The sequence below is a fragment of the Pogona vitticeps genome, chromosome 4 (genome assembly GCF_051106095.1).
Source record: "Pogona vitticeps strain Pit_001003342236 chromosome 4, PviZW2.1, whole genome shotgun sequence".
Taxonomy (NCBI): Eukaryota; Metazoa; Chordata; class Lepidosauria; order Squamata; family Agamidae; genus Pogona; species Pogona vitticeps.
The window spans coordinates 77,024,253-77,045,460 of NC_135786.1; the positions used below are offsets into that span (position 1 = coordinate 77,024,253).

The 21,208-nt window shown below is 38.0% G+C and overlaps 1 protein-coding gene across 8 annotated transcripts in view; it reads left to right on the forward strand.

The window, feature by feature from the left end:
- SGIP1 (SH3GL interacting endocytic adaptor 1) overlaps positions 1 to 21,208 on the forward strand; it is a 167,510-nt gene that overhangs the window by 65,282 nt on the left and 81,020 nt on the right. For all 8 annotated transcript variants that reach the window (XM_072997769.2, XM_072997771.2, XM_072997772.2 and 5 more), the window contains 3 exons: positions 14,884 to 14,908; positions 16,424 to 16,475; positions 19,987 to 20,072. In XM_072997769.2, the coding sequence (XP_072853870.2) occupies positions 14,884 to 14,908; positions 16,424 to 16,475; positions 19,987 to 20,072 (163 nt within the window). The remainder of the gene's footprint in view (positions 1 to 14,883; positions 14,909 to 16,423; positions 16,476 to 19,986; positions 20,073 to 21,208) is intronic.

The following is a 21,208-nucleotide window of genomic DNA, read 5'->3' on the forward strand; positions in this document are numbered from 1 at the left end:
CTTTTTGTGGAAAGTAGGATGCTAAAAAATATAAGTGAATTCCATAGTTCTATAATTGTCTATGATGAAGAATTATTAGGATACATACCAAGGGTATTTAATTGCTTGAAACATTTTTGTGGGGCAGCATAGATGTATGCATGCACAATGTTTCTTAGTTTATACCCATGCATACATCTTATATTAAATGCAGTCAGAAAACAAAGTTCTCTTGTGTACTGTTTTTAACTTGATGCGTAGAAATGATGTACAGTATTATATAATACAGCAACTGAATTGCACTACTTGGATATAATCTTGTGCCCAAATCTTTAGTATTCTGTTACTGACAGAAGGATAACCATGAGTACCCCCATAACCTCTTCTCTATTGCATCATCCTATGGTAGATCTAAAGACAACTAGAGAAGTTATTGTGCTAATGATTCCCTATGTAATGCCCCACTTCAGCTCCTCCTTTCCCTGTCACATTGATTACAAGGAATTATTATATGGAAGGGTCATGTGAATCAGACATAGTACCTTCAAAGACTGCCTGTAATGCTTTGATAGAGCTTTTTTTAGGTTATTGGTTCAAATTCAGGCAATGTGAGAGAAAGCTGGCAATGCTTCACTCAAGATTAGCTAGTGCCATGGATTGCTTAACAATCAAACTGTGAATTTTTCAGTGTGTTCAGTCAGAGGATGCTTGTCTCTTTTTTTGGTTCAATACAGTCCTTCTGTACTAATGAATATGAGTACTTATTCCAACTATTGCAATACAGCTCAGAGAAAATAGTACAATTAAAGCCTTAGGTGGTTTCAAAAGAAAATTTTGCTATAAATGTATCACATTTATGAAGCATTATGTGAACTCTGAAGTTATGTAAGAGAAAACTTCCCATCTGATGGGTTAGTCAGTACAAACTGAGTACTTGGTTTTTTTAAATGAGTATGGCAGTCTTATCAAGCTTGCATCACTAGTAGGAAGAGCAAAAGGGGAAGTTTCCTCTAGATTCCAATTCACTTGGTAAACAAAAAAATGTTTCATTTATAAAGTTTGGTGTCTAGTGTCTACTACCAACCCACTTAGGGAGTATTTACATTTTCCTTTATTGTTCTTTGAAGTTCCTTTTGTTCATATCCAGTGCTATTCTTCATCATAATGATAATGATAAAAATGTGTATTACTGTCTTATAGTGAAACCACTGTAAAACAGAAGTGGCTTCATTTCAGTTGTCTCTTAAGAATTTTAACTGGGTCTTCTGCTTCTTCAGGTACTTATATCAAGATCAAAAGTATGACATTCTAAAAAAGGATCTCAAAACACTATAAAACTTTATAACACCCTCCCTTGATAGTTCAAGTCTGTGTTGTTCTCTCACAGCTGACATTTATCTCTGAAAGTGGTAATTCCAGTGTGAAATCAGGTAACCATTTCCAGTCATATCACAGTTCATCTAGTTATCAAAATATAAGTTATTTACTTGTTTCCACCTGGCTCACCAGAAATGTAGCTTCTGAACTTGCTCCATATCTCTTCAGAAGATGAGAGTAAACCACTGTTCTCACACATGGTGAAGTAAACAGATAAAAAGAGTTCAGGCAACATTAGCTTGTCTTATTCTACAAGCTTTATTAATATGTATTTCCTCTATGCAAATAATAATTCAACAGTTATTAAAAATATGTAATGTTTTGAGAAATCAAAGGCATGTGATCTCTAAATATCATTCTTGTAATTATGAGCAAAAGCTGTAGGAACAGGGCTTAAAAATATGCAGGCAAATACTTAAGTCAGAAAAATATATTTCAGTTGTACGTTTTAAACTCCAAAAGTTACAGACAAGAACTTAAAACTTATTTGAATCCAAAAGTCAGTTGCCTTTTTGCTCACATCACATTCGTCCTTTTATGTAGGCATCCTTCAGTCTCGAAAGACTATGGTAGCGTGCTCTGTATGGAGGACTTGGAACAGCGTCTAGTGTGGCTGAGGAGGCCAATTCGAGAGTTACAATCTCTTCCACACTGAAGACAAATCCAATCTGTCCCCTGTCCAGCTCCCTGGTTTTGCTTCCTTTGTGACTTCCTCTTTGCCTCGGCCTGCTGGACAAGGGTCTCTTCAAATTGGGAGAGGCCGTGATGTACCGCCTGCCTCCAGGCTGAACGATCAGATGTCAGAGTTTCCCATCTGTTGAGGTCTATTCCTAAGGCCTTCAGATCCCGCTTGCAGATATCCTTGTATCGCAGCTGTGGTCTCCCTCTGGGGCGATTTCCCTGCACTAATTCTCCATATAGGAGATCCTTTGGAATCCGACCATCAGCCATTCTCACAACGTGTCCAAGCCAGCGTAGACGTCGCTGTTTCAGTAATGTATGCATGCTGAAAATTCCAGCTCGTTCTAGGACTACTCTATTTGGAACTCTGTCCTGCCAGGTGATACCAAAAATCCGTCGGAGGCAACGCATATGGAAGGTGTTCAGCTTCCTCTCCTGCCGGGCACAAAGTGTCCAGGACTCACTGAAGTACAGGAGTGTGCTCAGGACACAGGCTCTATAGACCTGGATCTTGGTATGTGTTGTCAGTTTCTTATTGAGCCATACTCTCTTTGTGAGTCTAGAGAACATGGTAGCTGCTTTCCCAATGCGTTTATCCAGCTCGACATCTAGAGAGAGGGTGTCAGAGATGGTTGAGCCAAGGTACACAAAGTCATGAACAACCTCCAATTCTTGTGTGGAGATGGTAATAGAGGGAGGTGAGTCCACACCCTGGCCCATGACTTGTGTTTTCTTCAGGCTGATTGTTAGTCCAAAGTCTTGGCAGGCCTTGCTGAAACGATTCATGAGTTGTTGGAGGTCTTCAGCAGAGTGGGCAACAATGGCTGCATCGTCTGCAAAGAGGAAGTCCCGCATGCATTTCAGTTGGACTTTGGTCTTCGCTCTCAATCTAGAGAGATTAAAGAGCTTTCCATCTGATCTAGTCCGGAGATAGACACCTTCTGTTGCAGTTCCAAAGGCATGCTTCAGCATGACAGCAAAAAAGATCCCAAAAAGTGTTGGTGTGAGGACACAGCCCTGTTTCACTCCACTTCGGATGTCAAAGGGATCTGATGTTGAGCCGTCAAAAACTACAGTGCCTTTCATTCCATCCTGGAAGGACCTGATGATGTTAAGAAGACGAGGTGGACATCCAATCTTGGGAAGTATTTTGAAAAGGCCATCCCTGCTAACCAAGTCAAATGCTTTTGTAAGGTCTGTGAAGGCCACTAAGAGTGGCTGTTGTTGTTCCCTGCATTTCTCCTGCAACTGTCGGAGGGAGAATACCATGTCAGTGGTGGATCTATTAGCTCGAAATCCACACTGTGATTCTGGATAGACTCTGTCTGCAAGCACCTGGAGCCTCTTCAGCACAACACGGGCAAGCAGCTTCCCTACAACGCTAAGAAGAGAGATACCACGGTAGTTATTGCAGTCACCCCTGTCACCTTTGTTCTTGTACAATGTGACAATGTTTGCATCCTTCATGTCCTGTGGTACTCCACCTTCCCTCCAGCAGAGACAAAAGATTTCATACAGTTCGGTGATGATGATCTCCTTACCACATTTCAGCACTTCAACAGGGATGTTGTCCCTTCCAGGTGCCTTGCCGGAGGTGAGGGAATCCAAGGCCGCATTTATTTCTGCTAGGGTTGGTTTGCTGTCCAGCTCTTCCAAGACAGGCAGGCACTCAATGTTATTTAATGCTTCTTCGGTTACTACATTCTTTCTGGAATATAGCTCGGAGTAGTGCTGCACCCAGCGTTCCATCTGCTGTGCTCGGTCCTGGATGATCACACCTGTAGCAGACTTCAAGGGAGCAGATTTCTTCTGTAATGGACCTAAGGCCTGCTTGATACCATCATACATTCCCTTGATGTTACCTGTGTCCGCTGCTATCTGTATCTGAGAGCAGAGCTGAAGCCAATAGTCATTGGAGCATCTCCTGGCAGCCTGTTGGACTTGGCTACGAGCAGCTCGAAGAGCTTGCAGGTTGTACTCGCTAGGACAGGTTTTGTATGCTGTTAGAGCTCTTCTCTTATTCTCAATGTCTGGCATTAACTCCTCTGAATGGGCTTCGAACCAGTCAGCCATCTTTCTGGTCTTCTTGCCAAAGGTGGACAAGGCGGTGTTGTAGACAGTGTTCTTGAAGTGTTCCCATCGTTCAGGTGCATTTACATTAGCTGGACCTGGAAGGGTTTCCTCGAGTGCTTGGGCAAATTCCTTCACTTTTCTTTGATCGCGAGTCTTGTTGATGTCAATACGTGGTCTTCCTTCCTTTTTCGTGTGATACAATTTCTTTGTTCGCAGTTTTACTCTACTACACACCAGGGAGTGATCAGTATCGCAATCAGCACTCTGGTAGCTGCGTGTGATCGTAACACTAGGAAGGCTAGAACATCTAGTGAGGATCAAATCGAGCTGATGCCAATGCTTGGATCTAGTCCTTTTACAGGCATAAGATATGTACGCTTCCCTATCTTTGTTGATATATATTTGCTTAACTTGCAGATTGGATTAATTAACAGGCGAATAAAATTATTCTAGGTTCTGCTAGACTGGGAAGGATTCACACTTTAGGAAAATAAACATCTTCTGTTGTTACCCTAGCGAAAGTAATGGGTTTTGCTATGGGCTCCGTTTCAGTAATGAACCCTATTCACTTACAATATAGTTTGCTAGTCTTGAGAAGCCAATAGACTTCTACATGTATTCTACTTCTTTAGCAAAACTAGCTGTTTGTCCCAAAGTAACCTCTAAAAGGCAGTGCATTACTGTTTAAACCTCCATTTTGTGATCACATCTCACATTTCTAGGGTTACAATTCTTATATCTCCTTAATCATTTAATACTTTATTGGTACAAAATTTCAAATGATGACATTCTGCTGCTACCATCATCAGTTGAGTGCGTCTTGCTTGTAGGTTTTCTCTGTTGTTCGAAAGTCCAATTTACAATCTTGACACTTAAAGGAGATGGAGATCTGTGTATGTAAGCATGCATTTACCGGGTACTTAGTTTTTCTGTTTTCTTATTGTTTTAACCTTTTGAATATGCAGTCTCTCCTCCATCTATATCAATTAAGCCAAGAGACATAGCCGTGCTTGGCTTTATTCTGTAGCCTACTTTTAGTAAATATTTGGGAGCAAGCAACATTTGTAAGATATTGCAGTAGCTAATAATGGAAAGAATAGGAGAAACAGCCAGGAATCTATATAAGACACAAATTTTCTTATTCCCAGAAACATTACTGGGAATAAGAAAATAAGATTTGCATGTGCTCTGATTTTTTTTGTGAAAAATGTTCAGCAGATTCCTTAAAAGAGGACAAATAATTTTTAAAAACTGTAAATAAGTCTGGATGAGAGGTGCCTCTTGTTGAGTCTGATGGAGGAAGTATACTGAGCCTTCTGCTGAGCTATTGTTGTTTAGCTGTTAAGTCATGTTCGACTCTTTGTGACCCCATGGAGCAGAACACACCAGGCCCTCCTGTCTTCCACTGCCTCCCGGAGCTATAATAGGTCTCTATTAGATTTCCAAAGGAAGTGTGTTGTAATATGAAAGCCATGAGTTCTCTTCTCAAATGATGTGATAGACTTTCATAATTACTTTTTTATGCAGAAAACAGGCTGAGATATGTTTCTTCAATGGCTTACTGGATCAGATCTATCATCTCCAATTATCAAGAAGTAGTGTAGTTTATTATACTTATTAGCTAGGATAAATTTGATGATGGTAAGCTATAATTGGCATATTCTTGATATTCTCTTTATTAAGTCAACAGTACCAGAAGGATGCTGAGGAACTTGCCTAGCTAACAAAGCAACTGTAGACAAAGGTGCAGTTAAAAATACCCAAGAAAGGTCCATTTGAAAAATAGAATTTCTTATGCATTTTTAATGGATCAGAAGCAAATAATTTAACTATTTTTAGTTAATGAAAATTTTGCTATCAGGTGTAAAACAGATATAGAAACAGATCTTTTTTCTTTTGAAAGGCAGTTTGTTGTTGTTGTTTAGTCGTTAAGTCATATCCGACTCCTCGTGACCCCATGGACCAGAGCACGCCAGGCCCTCCTGTCTTCCACTGCCTCCCAGAGTTTGGTCAAATTCATGTTGTAGCTTTGATGACACTGTCCGAATATCTCGTCCTCTTTTGTCCCCTTCTCCTCTTGCCTTCACACTTTCCCAAAATCAGAGTCTTTTCCAGGGAGTCTTCTTTTCTCATGAGAAAGCCAAAGTATTGGAGCCTCAGCTTCAGGACCTGTCTTTCCAGTGAGCACTCAGGGTTGATTTCCTTCAGAATGAATAGGTTTGTTCTCCTTGCAGTCCAGGGGACTCTCAAGAGTCTCCTCCAGCACCACAATTCAAAAGCATCAATTCTTTGGGGGTCAGCCTTCTTTATGGTCCATCTCTTGCTTCCATACATCACTACTGGAAAAACAATAGCTTTGACTATGCGGACCTGGTCACAATGACCAGATAGGCGGGATATTTTATACAAACAAACAAACTAACTAACTAACAATACTTTTTGTCAGCAAGGTGATGTCTCTGCTTTTTAGGATGCTGTCAAGAGCCTCCTCCAACATCACAATTCAAAAGCAGAATTGGTCAATTTCAGCCTCTTCAGTATCAGTGGTTGGTGCATGAACCTGTATTACTGTGATGTTGAAAGGTCTGCCTTGGATTCATATTGAAATCATTCGCTCATTTTTGAGACTGTATCCCGGTATACCGTTTCCAACTCTTTTGTTGACTATGAGGGCTACTCCATTTCTTCTATGGGATTCTCACCCACAATAACAAATATGATAATCTTCTGAATTGAATTCACCCATTCCCATCCATTTTAGTTCACTGATGCCCAGGATGTCAATGTTTATTCTTGCCATCTCCTGTTTGACCACATCCAGCTTCCCAAGATTCATAGATCTTACATTCCAGGTTCCAATGCAGTATTTTTCTTTGCAGCATCAGACTTTCCTTTCACTTCCAGGCACATCTGCACCTGAGCATCCTTTTGGCTTTGGCCCTACCACTTCATTAGCTCTGGAGCTACTTGTACTTGTTCTCCACTCTGCCTTAGTAGCATGTTGGACATCTTCCAACCTGAGGGGCTCATCTTCCAGCGTCATATCTTTTAGCCTTTTGTTTCTGTTCATGGGGTTTTCTTTGCAAAGATACTGGAGTGGCTTGCCAGTTCCTGCTCTAGGTGGATCGCATTTAGTCAGAACTCTCCATTATGACCTGTCCGTCTTGGGTGTCGCTGTACGGCGTAGCCCATAGGTTCTGTGAATTATTCAAGCCCCTTCACCATGACAAGGCAGAAATCTGTGAAGGAGTTGAAAGGCAGTAGCTCCATCTAATGCTAAATGTGGCATCCAGATTTTTGTTTGGTTTGTGCTTCCATGTATCACTGGTTTTCAAACAGGTGCACTGGCTTCCAATTTGTTTATGAGCTCAATGCAAGTTGCTGGTTCTGACTTATGCATTCTTAAACAACTTGCAGCCAGGATATTTTAGCAGTGATTCCCAACCATGGGTCGCCAGATGTTCTTGGATGAAAGTGCCCCAAATCCTTCATCACTAATTGTGCTGGCTAGAAATTCTGGAAGATGCAGTCCAAAAACATTTGGGGACCCAAGGTTGGGAACCATTATCTTAGAGGTTGCCTCCTGCCATAGGAGCTGCCTAGAATTTGAGATCTTTAGTGGAAGCGCTTTAGTGAGTCTTTCTACTCTGAGAAGCTAGATTGATGAGTACACAAGTCAGGGCTAGCTCTGCAGGAGCATCGCACTTACAAAAGCTTCTCTAAAGGAAATGCAAACAACTTCCTCCCAGCTGAAGTTCCAGAAGCAAGGGAAACCATACCATTCTGTGTGGCCTCTTGTTTTAAAAACTTGTTTTTAGAACTTGCCTTTTCAAAATAATTGTTAATCTGTTTTAAATGCTTTTTGTCTACTTTGTTGTATTTGGTTTTAGGAGACCTTGTGTGCGGATAAACAATTGATAAATGCTCTCGATTAATTAATGTTTCATACTTATTAATATGGTGTCTGTTGTGGCAGTTTTAAGCTACTTGGCATTTTTTAAAAAAACCTGTTACAGGTACAATTTCACTTTATTTGCTATATCAGAAATGTGCAACTTGGCATTTGAAATGTAAGTGTGAAAGCCTATGCTCACTCCCATAACAGCAAGGAAAGTTCATGACTCCAATTTCATAAGCATGGTGAATCTAGTCTAGAGTTCATGTTTACAGAAGTTATCCAAAGTGCTTATCTCATTCCCCAAAATAGCTTCAGCACCATGGTCAGGTCCTTCTGGGTTGAAAACCAGAGTGCATACACTGTCCCTGTGAAATCAGTCATCAACCTTCACTGTTTGGGAGTACACCCCACTGATTTCTGGCTCAATCCAAGTGGGATTGAGTTGCACATATAATATGCAATTTTGTATGAACTCTTCTTCTTCTACATCCAATAGGCTTTTAGACCATTCATGATTTATCTGTTAGTGCATTTACACTGCAATCCTAAATGCATTTCTTAGCTTGGGAAAATTACTTCGTATAACTAATGTTATGTAACTGCCTATGGGACCAGGAGGTAGCTCATTAGCATTACTGTTTTCACCCTAACATATTATGCTGTCCATTGCCTTTTACAGTATTACTTTTTTACTCCATTAAAAATTCATCTGAAAAAGTAGTATCCTGAAATGTGCTCCAAAAGCATTTTTACTGCAAAAGTGAAAAAGACAGCCAGAAAAATATTATTTACTCATTAGAGAGGGGAAAGAAATGTAATCATATAATTTATTTTAAAGGGACCATTGTTATCTCCTTGTTACCAAAATTAGCATGTTACAAGTAACATCATTACTCATATGCTAAGGCAAAACTCTGTTTTTTACAATAAATAGGATTTATTTCTTAGGGTTGCTGTGATGATGATGATGATGATGATGATGATGATGATGATGATGATGATGATGATGATGATGATGATGATGTGTCATTTCATGGAGACTGATATTTTAAAACTTTTATGAATAGAAAATTTCTTTTCCTTTCTTCATTTATAATGCATACTATAGAGGAAAAGTCCGGTAAGAAATAATTTCACATTTTAATTTCTGCCAGTTTAACTAATATTTTTCTTTAACGTGCTTGATCCATTTTTTTACTTCTCTGTAGACCCCAAAGTGTCCAATTAGAAAACTTTAATGGTTGTGCCACTGATCAATGTCCATGGGGTTTCCATTATCAGAACTGGCCATTTTGCTGTATTTGGGCATTTTTGCATTGTATGCAACTGATAATATAATGCATTTTGTAGAATTGAATTTCTCACTGCAAAAATGAATAGGAATTTAGTGTTTATATTCCATGAATGAAGAAATCTGGATTCTGCAAATTTCCTGGAGTAATTATAAACCTCTATAATGTTTCCTCCAGTTCCTGATTGTTCCTGAAAGAAAGAAGTTGTTTTTTAACAAGAGATACGCAACTATGGACTTCCAGATGTTGTTGGACTGCAGTTCTCAGCAGCCCTCACATTTCCTCACATTCCTGCCCAATGGAAACTGCAGCCTGACAAGGGCCACTCCTGTTTTTAAAGCATACAGTGTTGAGGCAGTTTATTAGTGCTTTAACTGAACACTCAGCTAATTGTGTCACAGTATTACAGAAGTGTCTCAAGTTTCTTTGATGCCACCATAAAAAGTAGCTGAAACAGAGACAGTCCATGATTATTTTGATACTTCAGGCAAAAATCCAAATTCCCTACATTTCAGATATGAAGTATTATGAATAAATCACTATTTATTTTCCTTCAATTTGCCATCTGAAGTGGACTGTTTCATCCTGCCTGGTGTTAAGCTTGGGCTGCTCACCTGCCCCCGTTCATTTCACAAAATGATTTGCCTTCTTTGAGTGTTTAAACAATATAAAGACAACAATCTAATGCCAGTATTATGAACCTCATCTAGAGATGGAGTTTTGTTCTGTTGATAGGTTAATTTGGCTCCTTCTCTGAATTATCCGGCCATAATAAAGTGTGAGAAACACTTGCAGTAATAAATTAAAGGGTAGGCTAATGTACTTGTAGTAGTTTTATTTCATTTACATTGGCATATATGTCCTGTCAGGGAATGGATAGGATATATCCATGGCAAGGATACTTAGTATAATAAGTTGCATTAAAAATGTTAATCCAGTCAGTGGGAATTTGGATAGCTAACTCCTCCATCCACTCCATTGTTTCAATGTGGCCAATTTTAGCTGTGACTTACTACATTGAAGTCACAATTAGAGTAGACTCATTTGAATTAATGGAACAAATGGAGGAGCTGACTCATCAAATTCCCATTGATTAGTGGGTCTCCTCTAGTGTGACTTATTATACTTAGCAACAGGATTTCAATATATGTGTGCATAAGAGTTTTACAAGCATGATATATATCTATGGAAGTCACACATCTAAAGGGATGCTGTATATAAACCCTGCTCTTTTATAAGGCTTTGATACTGCTGTCACAAACAGCACTAATATCCTGTAGATACCCTGTTTTCAGGAAAGAGTTGGGTTCAGTTTCCCTACACAACAATTCATCACTAAATTTATCATTAGGTAGGGGCTGTATATTGATGGTCTGAAGCCAAAATGTTGAAAAAGATATATTGATTACATCTGTATTTGAAGAAACATTTTGCCCTGAGTATAATGTGCAATGAAAAATGAAAATGACAGAGAATATTTACTGGAAGGAAAAGGGAAAATATTCTTGTACATTTAGAACTCGTGTTGTTTTAGAGCCATCCAAATGAATCATCATGAATCTTAATGAAGCCCTTTGGGGACGGGTGGGAGAGTATCTGTGCATTTTGAATAGTAGTTACCAGATATCCCAACTATATTAGTTTTCTTAAGAACTTATATAAGTATTCTTGGTAGGCAAGAACCCAAAATGAAAGTGGTTTATGTAATCATATGTTATTTTTAAAAATATAAATGAAATTTTAAGATTTATGTACTTTTTATAAAACTGAGTGTGCCATATCTGTCTGTCTGAATGCCTGTTTACTAATACACAAATTAATATACAGTAACTCCCCTCTGAACACTCATGTATCTGCCTTTCTCCTTACTCACTTCTTGCTGCAGATTAAAACCAAAATATAACTCTCAGGTTGTCAAATTGCTCCCAACAAGGGGAGGACAGAAAGGCAAGAGAGAGAGACCTTGACTAGTCTTCCATACAATTGTTGCCTCCAGCCTTCATATAGAAGCCTTTTCCTTCTTTATCTATATTTCTAGGTGGGAAAAAAGGCTGCATGTAAGACGAAAGGATTGTAACTAACTCCCCTAATAGTCTTTTTAAAAAGACTTAAATGCAGCTGCAGGGAACATGAAACAGGCCTGGGAAACTGGCTCAGGGGGTAAAATGTTTTTATAGCAGGACTGACACCATGGTGCCATTCTACGTTCCCTCCAGCTGGGCAGTCGTCTGAGCCAGAATTTCCCATCCTGGTATATAGGAATGTGTTAGAGTGCAGCTGCCACCACAAAAAACAAAGCCACCTTATTCTTTGTAATTGGGGCCAAAATTTTAGGACAGTGCACTCAAATTGGAATGTCTAATGCATCACATTTCAAGGGGGTTTATGTTAATTATGATTTATTTGCCCCATTGAATTCAATGTATCATCTATAAGCACAATTGCGTCTGAGCCTAACTGTGTATCTTTGCATTCTGATTAGGCATTTTCTGATTAGGCATTTTCTGAGCACCTACAGTGTCCAAATCTAAAGATCTGAAGAATCTAGCTGGAAAAAAAATATGATCATGAGGAAAGAGCTCAGATTAACTTCTCAGTGCGACAGTGTAATACAAAATGCCAGGGTTTTTATACTGTGTCACTTGAAGCGCACTGTTTTAGCAATTCCAGCCTCGTTAATGTTCAAGTGTTTTTTATTATGAATGTTGTTTATTTGATTGTGCGGTTTTTATTGTTATTTTATGATATTTTATGATTTTGTAAGCCACCCCGAGTAGACGCTGTCTAGGGGGGGCGGGGTATAAATAAATAAATAAATAAATAAATAAATAAATAAATAAATAAATAGTTCTCACGTTATTTATCTTAACTGGCTATATATTTATTTATTTTCATTTGTATTTGTATGTCACCTTTCTCCCAATAAAGAGACCCAAGGTGGCCCACAAATTATTTTAAAAACTAACTAAAACCACAATAAATTATAACACTAAAAATCAATTAAACATGTAACAGCATTTAAACTATTTATTAAAACTATTTAAAACCTCTTAACATGCATTTTTAAAAAATGAAAATAGTATCCAGTGCAGAGGATCAAAAACTGCCTAAATAGTTAAAGCTTGTCTAAATAAGATTGTGTTCGCCTGTATTCAGAGGGATAAAAGGGAAGGGGCCAATCTAGCCTCCCACGGAAAGGCCTTCCACAAGCTGGATTATAAATGTTATAGCAAAGTTAAATCTGGACACAACCACCACCACCAACAACAACAACCTGGTTTTTAAAATAAAAACCATGGGTGATGTCTCTGTTTTTCTATCTGAAGTCCCAGGAGTCTGTTGAATAGGCTGTTTGATGAGTCACAGCTGTCTTTGTATACATTTTCAGAATGTTCTTTTCTTGAAATTCATTCTGGATTTGACTGGTCTGTATATTCAACACAGAGAAAGTTTAAAAGCGTGCAGAATTATTAGAACTTTGTAAAGTTACTTTTTAATAACACTTCCCACAATCCCCAGGCAGTGACTTCTTCAAGCGTGGACAATTATCACAATTGTTCACAGTAGAAGAATAGAGTATCTTAAAACAATCATCTTATCTTAGCAGTTTTCAACTGGCTACCTTAGCCTGCTGCTCTCCACTAAGATGGACACCTTCAGGTGTGGTAAAGGATATTATCTAGTCAATTATCTGTCTGTTTAGGAAGGTCAGTGTGGGGAAATGGCAATTTGGTTTTCGCCTCAGCATGCAAAATGTCTTTGGCCAGCCTTCATACAAAACCTTTTTATTGTTGTTGTTGTCGTCATCATTGATTGTCACTCTCTGATTAGGTGTCTGTTCTGTTTCCCTTTTGCTGGTCACAGAGGCGTAGCCCGGTAAGGAGCTGTATTGCTTTCCATGTTAACTCACTAGTAGACATGACTGGAGGGATGACTGTAATCTAAATTTACTTTAAATTGGCTTTGTGAACTAAACTACAACAAAAGCAAATTACTCTTTGTGACTACACAATTGTGATTACCATGCGCATATCGTATATAATGTGTCTGGGACAATTTCAGAACAACTGATTCTTGCCAAGGGTTCTTGCCAAGTCATGGGTTTGACTGTGACTTCATTCTCATCTTCTTTGGGAGGTCTTCCTTTTGTACTTGCATGCATAGTTTCCAATTTTTGTCCTACTCTTGGAGGTTTATCTCTCTCTTTTTGTTCTTTCAAGTAGCTTCTTTAAAAATGAGGGTGGGAGCTGTAGGAGCAGATTCAGCCCTCCAAGGTTAAAGGATGGACATATGATGTAACCTTTCCGTAGATGATTGGTGCAATTTGCAGTAGGATGCAGTAGAACTTCAATACTGTAATGTAAGGGAAGAAAGAATTCGTCCTGCGAAACTGAAACTCATCAGTACCAGATTTCAAACTTGTGACTATTTCCTTTAGATGCAGCTAAACAGGAAAAATAATGCCAGTCAAAGGGAACATCAGTCATAGTTTTGCAAATGCTTAAGAGGAAAAACTTTCAGAAATATCCCGTAAACGATGTGGTTTGTGTTGTTGTTTTTAACTCTGAATGTGGTCGTCAGGAGATCAGTTACTCCAATTCTAGAATATCATGGTCTGTTGAATCAATTTTTTCTTTAAATCAAAGGCGCTGTTCCAATGTGTGTAATTAGGGACATTTGCACAACCCAGTTCTAAATTATTTTATATCCTGCGACATAGTCCTGATGTTCCAGGACAGTCACTGTTTGAAAGCTTGCACCCTTAGGATTGTTCAGTCACGTGGTCAGTCACGTGGTCACAATCTTCACTATTATGCTGAGATGTTTTTGCATTTCTTCTTAATCTATACTACATTAAAAAGAGAGATTAAAATATTGCTTTTCAGATAGGCTTTTGAGAACCTTCTCCCTATTTGATTTGACTTGAGTTGATCTATTGTTCAATTGTGTAATTTTTATTTGAATGTGGTAGTATTGCTGTTGCCATTTTGGGCAGTTATATGCATAGTTTGTTTAAGTGTTTTTCTAGGTATGGGGGTGAGTTTGTCTTTTGTTATGGTTTTACTCTGCTTATTTTCTGTTGTAAGCTGCACAGAGTAGTGGCTTGTCATTAGATGGGCAGGGTAAATGAATGAATGAATGAATGAATGAATGAATGAATGAATGAAATGAAATGAAATGAAGGAATAAAATGATCTGTACATCATTATAGTGAATATAATAATTATATAATGTATATAATTACATACCTACAAATGTAAATCTTTATGTCCTTTCCCCCCCCCCTTTGATTATGTTTTTTCTTTTTTCTTTTGGAGAAAGAGAATAGATACGTGCATAGCCTAGTTCCAGTTCAAGAATGATAGACAAACTGATTGCCAGTCACAAGTGGAATGAATTAGTAAAGGAGAATAATAATTCAAATTTGAGTATATGAAGCCAAGTTCATGTATATTTTGATTTAATCGTGCTGATTTTCTTATTTCATTTTCCTCTTTCCAAACAAACTACTTTGCCATTTATATTACTGTCTTACACTTCTGGTGCTAGTCCTAAACTGTAGTTTTTTTTATTTAATTCTAGGGTACAATTAAAAGGAACTTATCCAGTAAGTAAATACTATATGCATATACATATTTAATGGGGGGCATATAATATATTTCTGGAAGATGAATATGCCTAGAATCTTCAAAGGTGTCACAGATTTACATGTTAATATTCAGCTCTGACTGACGATAACAGGGGATTTTATTTTATATATTGGTAATGGTGTACTTCTCAGAATAGAATGAGGACACTGTTTTTCCTGTTACTGAAAAGTTCTGCATGAATTTGTAGCAGCTAAAATCAATGAACTCTGACTGTGTGAAAATGAGATGACGCATTTTAAATAAAAAGGCATATGGAATGTTTGCAGTTGACTGCGTATGCAAACTTGTCCAACAGACCCTAAGTAGCAGATGTTATATATCTGGAATCATGAAGGATTTGGATGAAATACGATTTTAAAAACTCACTTAAAATTAGTCAACATGAAAATAAATTAATTGGTGCAGATAGATGTAGCACTCAATGAAAGCTGTAGAATCAATACTGGGTGCCTGAAGCCAACTCCTATTGTTAAAATCAACCTACTAGGTATTACACACTGAGACATATAGAAAAAGGTAGCAGCTAATAGTGAAAGACTCAAAGCACCTACATCAAATGTACATCCAGTCTTCTACTACCATCCCACCCCTTCTGGATTAAAACCAAAGAAAGTTTTTTTATATGATTTCTGAAGGAACAGCAGAGAATGCCAGGATTATAATGAGGAAGGAAATAAATCACCACCTCTTAAAATGGATGGAACCCCAATAAATTCTAATTCCCAGTCACACAGAGAACAACTAGGTTAATTTGAAGTCACTTCAAAGGCTATGGACTGGAATTGGCAGGGCCAGGTGAGTCTAAGAAAATGAGGCTTTAGACAATTTCACACCTACTCCAGAACAGTATACCCTAAGCCCCTCAATATATACTATGGAAGATTTGACACTAGCTACCTCAAATGCTTTTCGTGTTACCCATCACTGGGTGAATGTTCTCTGATCTATTTATTAATTGTACTGTAGTACTTCAAACAAAGAAATAATTGGTGCAAATCATAGAAATGACAAATAATAGAATCTGGTTGTAAAAGAACGAATGTAGATTTTTTTAGGCATTGCATATTACAAAGACCCATATATTATATCCACTATAAGTAAAAAGGATGAGTAAATTAAAAATAAACAAGATCAGTAGATGCAGAACCAGACTGAAATGTATTATGAAATTTCTTCCAAATCGCCATTGCTATGTTAAGGACCACTATAGTTAGTCTAGTACCTATATCATACAACCTTATTTAGGCACCTCACAATAAACTGAGAGCACAATTAGGAGTCTAGAAAATACAGTACATCAATTGCACAACATTCTAGTTGTTTTTGCAATGTAAATTGTGCAGATGCTAAGTAGCATATTCTCTGTGGCTATAATGCTGATGAGAACAGATCAATGAACATAATTGAATAGTTATATGTGCATTTATTCTAGAATGAGAAAAATTACCTAAAACTTGTGTCTGCTGTGTTAGGTGAAGAGATAGCAAGACCCAGGCGTTCTACACCTACTCCAGAACTTCTAAGGTTTGTATAAAGAAATATAATTTATTGTGTGGGAAGATGTGGGAATCTTCAGCATGGAATAACGTTGTATGGTAGTACTGTTACCTTTGCCGTTCATCAGGTATACTGTCTCATAACAGTAATTCTGTGTTTGTTTCCTTTTTTAAAAAAATGCACACATTCTAGAATGTCTTTTTTACTAGCAAAATCGTATCTTTTAACTCTGTGCTCTTCTCTTACATAAACTACCATTCTCTTTTCTCTCCAGGGCAAAAATGTTATGAAATAGACACTCTAGTAACAGAAAAATAAATATTATTCCCTCCAGAGTTTCTGTGGGATGGGGAGGGAGGATAGTTTTCTCCATTCCAGATCGACTGTAATCCCCAGATCAGATGGTAATGCAGACACTGTAGATGAGCTGACTGACACATGTAATGAGTACTGCTCTGCTGAAAATGTGTCCCATGAGAATTTTGGTCATCCTCAAGCAACCTGACAGAAAAGAAATACTCTTTGTAAAGAACCTCATAAGAAAAAAAATTGGATAAATTCTCATAGGCTCAGGATTCTTCTCTTTACATATGAAGTGATCAAATAATGTCTGTAGATAACATAGCTTTCAGTGCGCAAACATCTCTGTGGCAACTGCACCCCTTCACCCTTGCCAGACTTCAGTTAAATCTGGAATATGTCATGAAATAACTCCTTCTACATGGCCTTTTCAGATTTCTGCCCACACTGCAGTATTACAGTGAGCTTAAAGTAAAACCAAGAACATTTTTAAAAGTCCCTGAAAATGAGGCAGAAAAATTGAAGCCTCTGTTATGGAAAAATAAAATTTGGGGAAACTTAGAGTACAGATATATCATAGAACTAGTGTCACTTTTGTCCTCACTGCAGAGCTTACATTGAAGAAGCAGTATTATAAGCATCTGCTTTAGAGAGAACATTTCTCTAAGTTTGACCCCTGAAAAATGAAATTTGGAAATAATGAGGGATGTGCTGAATCCTGAAGAATAGCAACAAATGCAGAGCCAAAATTCCTCAGAAAAAAATTCTTTTCCTTATTTCGCTTAAAATAGAAGGCCACTTTGCACAATCAGTCCTCTAGAAATAAGCCACTTTGCACACAGTCTACTGTCACCACTAAAATACTATAGAGCAGTGGTTCCCAACCTTGGGGTGCCAGATGTTCTTGGACTACAACACCCAGAAGTCCTGGCCAGCACAGCTAGTGGTAAAGGCTTCTGGGAGTTTTCATCCAAGAACATCTGGGGACCCAAGGTTGGGACCCACTACCATAAAATAACATTAAGTACAGAGTCTCATTCACAAACCAAAATGGTGGCCAGGTTGCCAACACAATGCTGTTTCCATTGGCAGTATGAAAAACAAAATCTGTTGTGGAAAAGGAACAAAGTTTTGCTAGAACCGTTAAGGTTGATGAGCTCCACATTTGAAAAATTATTGGATAAATTTTCTTTGCCTTAGCAAAATTCTGTGGAGTGGTCCCCACAATTTTTCATGCCACAAGTGTGGTAGAGAACATTGAAAGGTTATTTGTGCACAGCTATTTCTTGTGTACAGACATATGTACATGAGAAATAGTGGTGCATATATACAAACTGTTTGGCCTTTTAGAAGTGGAGATATGAGGCAAAATGTGCAGCCACTTTTAGGAAGAAACATTCCAAGCTTTGAGAAATTCATTGGCTGAAGTCCAGTAGGAAGTCACAACTATAAGAGGCCCATCAAATCAATGAAACTTACATAGGTGTTGACTCACCAAATCCTCACTGATTTAATGGGCCTACTCTGGTGACTTGCTACTGGATTTCAACTATTATGTAATTAGTTACAAATCCACCTTCCCTGAAACTCATTAGTATTGATTTAAAAAATAAATCTGTGAAATTCATTACCTGCACATCATTCATGTGAAAATTAGGAGCATGTCTTCAGTTTTGAAAAATCTCCTCAAAGCTCCAAAAAGGTGTTTGAGCAAAATAGTAATGTATTAAATATTATTTGTTACACCAAAAATAAATTAAATAAAATACAAATTAAAACAACAGTCCTTTTCCAATCATATTTTGCAAAGGGAAGATAATTCTGCCCCCGTTACCTTGAAAATAATATATAGTAAGTAACACATTACATTGAAGGTCTGCAAATTTGTTCAGCAGAACATGACACTAACAAAAGCACTTCCTCTTGTAAGATGTACTCTTAATTGCTGGGAGCAGTGGCTATTTCTTTTGTTTCATTATTTATTGGTCTTTGGCTTTCAGTTAGTAAGGTTAAGTTGAAAGCTTTAACAGGGATGTTGGGATTTAAGACCTCAAAAGCTCCAATATTCGTAGAATTTCTTTGTTGGAGCAGAGGGTTTTCCAAATTATTGTGTCAGAGGCTGTCCAGGATTTAGTCTTATTACCAGATTTAAAGTCTAAGGCTTCAATTGTGGAAAAAAATCAAGTTATTACTACAATAAAATGTTCAGATAAAATTGACTCTAGGTAGGTGCAGGATGATTCTCTGTGAGCACTGAATGACTACAGAAGAGTTCTCGCGTGTCTGAGATTGAGAGAAAGGAATCTAGATCAGAGACTGATATGTTCATATAGGCTTGAATCCCAGTATTCATTTATCAAGAAATAAAAGACTTCAGAAGCTTCATTTTTAGCTATAGAATAATGCAAGCAAAATCTACAGCAAAGTGTTGCTATACCGAGAGTTCATATTTAAAGTGCTGTCCAGACAGGCTAATCCAGAATAAAGCAGTCACTCTCACTCTTCTGTTCCCCCTGCTAATGTACCAATTAGTTTGCCATTAGTATATAACATTATTTGAGTACCTCATATTCAAACAATGTGGGAAATAAGGTAGTTGTGTTCCAGGATAAATGAGGACCTAACTATATGTTACAGATAATCCTACAATAGAAGAAGGAATTCCTTAAGTGTTGGATGTTTGTGATGATCATAGCAAGAACATTTCAGGTCTTTCAGAAATGAAAGACTGCCTCGGGCACGCCTCTTGTGCACTAGCACTGATCGTGTCTGGTTTTTCTTTAATGTATAATTTGGCTTCCAGAGCCCTGCAGACTCCCTTTGCTTTTGCCACTTCCTGTAAAAGTGATGTTGATACTGTAGAGTTTTTTCCTTCTGTAGACAGAGTCAGAGGCAAATGTATTCACAAACTTATAGTCAGCAATGTTTAAACTGAGGCATAAAAGCTGTGACTTACTGGCTGAAATCCTGTTGCTTGAAATAAGTCAGATTGTAACTTCTCAGGTCCCATGCGTACATGCACGAAGCCAGCATGTGTGCATGTCCCCAGAGAATCATGGTGGGGACACTTTGTTCAAATTACAATTTGGTGTCTGCTAAGCAACAGAATTTCAACCATTGTGTAGGTGATGGATTGGTCAAGACTGGTCCAATCCCTTACAGCAAAACTCACTTTTGCTGCAGAAAAAATGGTCCTTACCAATAATTGTTGTTCAATATACTATATACTCTACTGCAGCAAAAAAGCACCAGAGGATACTACAGCCCTAGCACCACTATTTGGTCCACCCCTAGAATCTGCATTTGAGGAAGATAAACTAGAAGGTAGGTGTTACTTATTAAATTTATTATGTTGCTTTCTGTCAGGATGAAAAATTCAGAAATCATTTTGTTTATTTTACTTTCCATCAGTTTTTAACTTCTTGTTATCTACATGATTCCTCTGAAATGGAGTGGTTTATAAGCTGAATAAATAAGATAAATACAAAGTACATGAACTGGACATAAGCGCCAGCCAATCTGTCTTTGGCTATTTGTATGCACTGATGATGTTGTGCAGAATAAGGGAGATGGATAAAGCTTTATCTAAGGTAACTGCATGGTATGTGGTCCTAAATGGAAACAAATAGTAACTTTTGGGTGTTTGTCTTTTTAAAAGATTTATTGAGAAGTAGACATTGCCAAATATCTCTTGGCCTTAACCTTGCAGCGCTCTTGTTACTTCCTACCACACCTTTACACTTCTTCTTCTACCTGTTTCATCCCCAACCTAAGAGCAAGCTGGCTTGCTGCTGAGTTTATATTACCTCTGATTCAACAAAACATGCAATCTGGTGTACTCATAGTGATAGTGTGGTCAAATACTACTACATATCAACATGAATAGGTAGAGTAAATAAGAGTAAATAAGTAAATAAGACTTCTGAAATCTGCGCTGTGTTAATATGACACAGCACTGAATCAGGGGAGTACATGTACTTCTTGTCAGGACCGAATCTCCCTAAGGAGCATGGGTACTTAGGTCAGGGAGTTCCTCAGCCACAAATCTACCACCTTTTACGCTGGGGCAAGTCCTCAACCTCCACCAGTACGTAGCCTTTGCGCCTAGAGCAAGCCTGACCTTAAAACAACAGTTTGTTTGTTTGTTTAATTTATACCCAAGGTCTCTGGGCAGCTCACAAATACAATAAAAAGATAAAACAATTAAAATACAATTAAAATAGATACTCTAAAAATTGCCATCAGGATCCACAGTTGATATTATTTCAATTAAAAGCCTTCTGGAACAGGAAAGTTTTGACCTGACGCTGAAATGTCACCAGCATGGGCGCCAAACGAATCTCAGTCGGGAAGGCATTTCACAGTCTGGGGGCAGCTGCCGAAAAGGCCCTTTTGTCTACAAGCCATCCCTCTTACCTCCTTGAGGGACGGCTCTTTCAAAAGATCTTGCTAGATTTTAA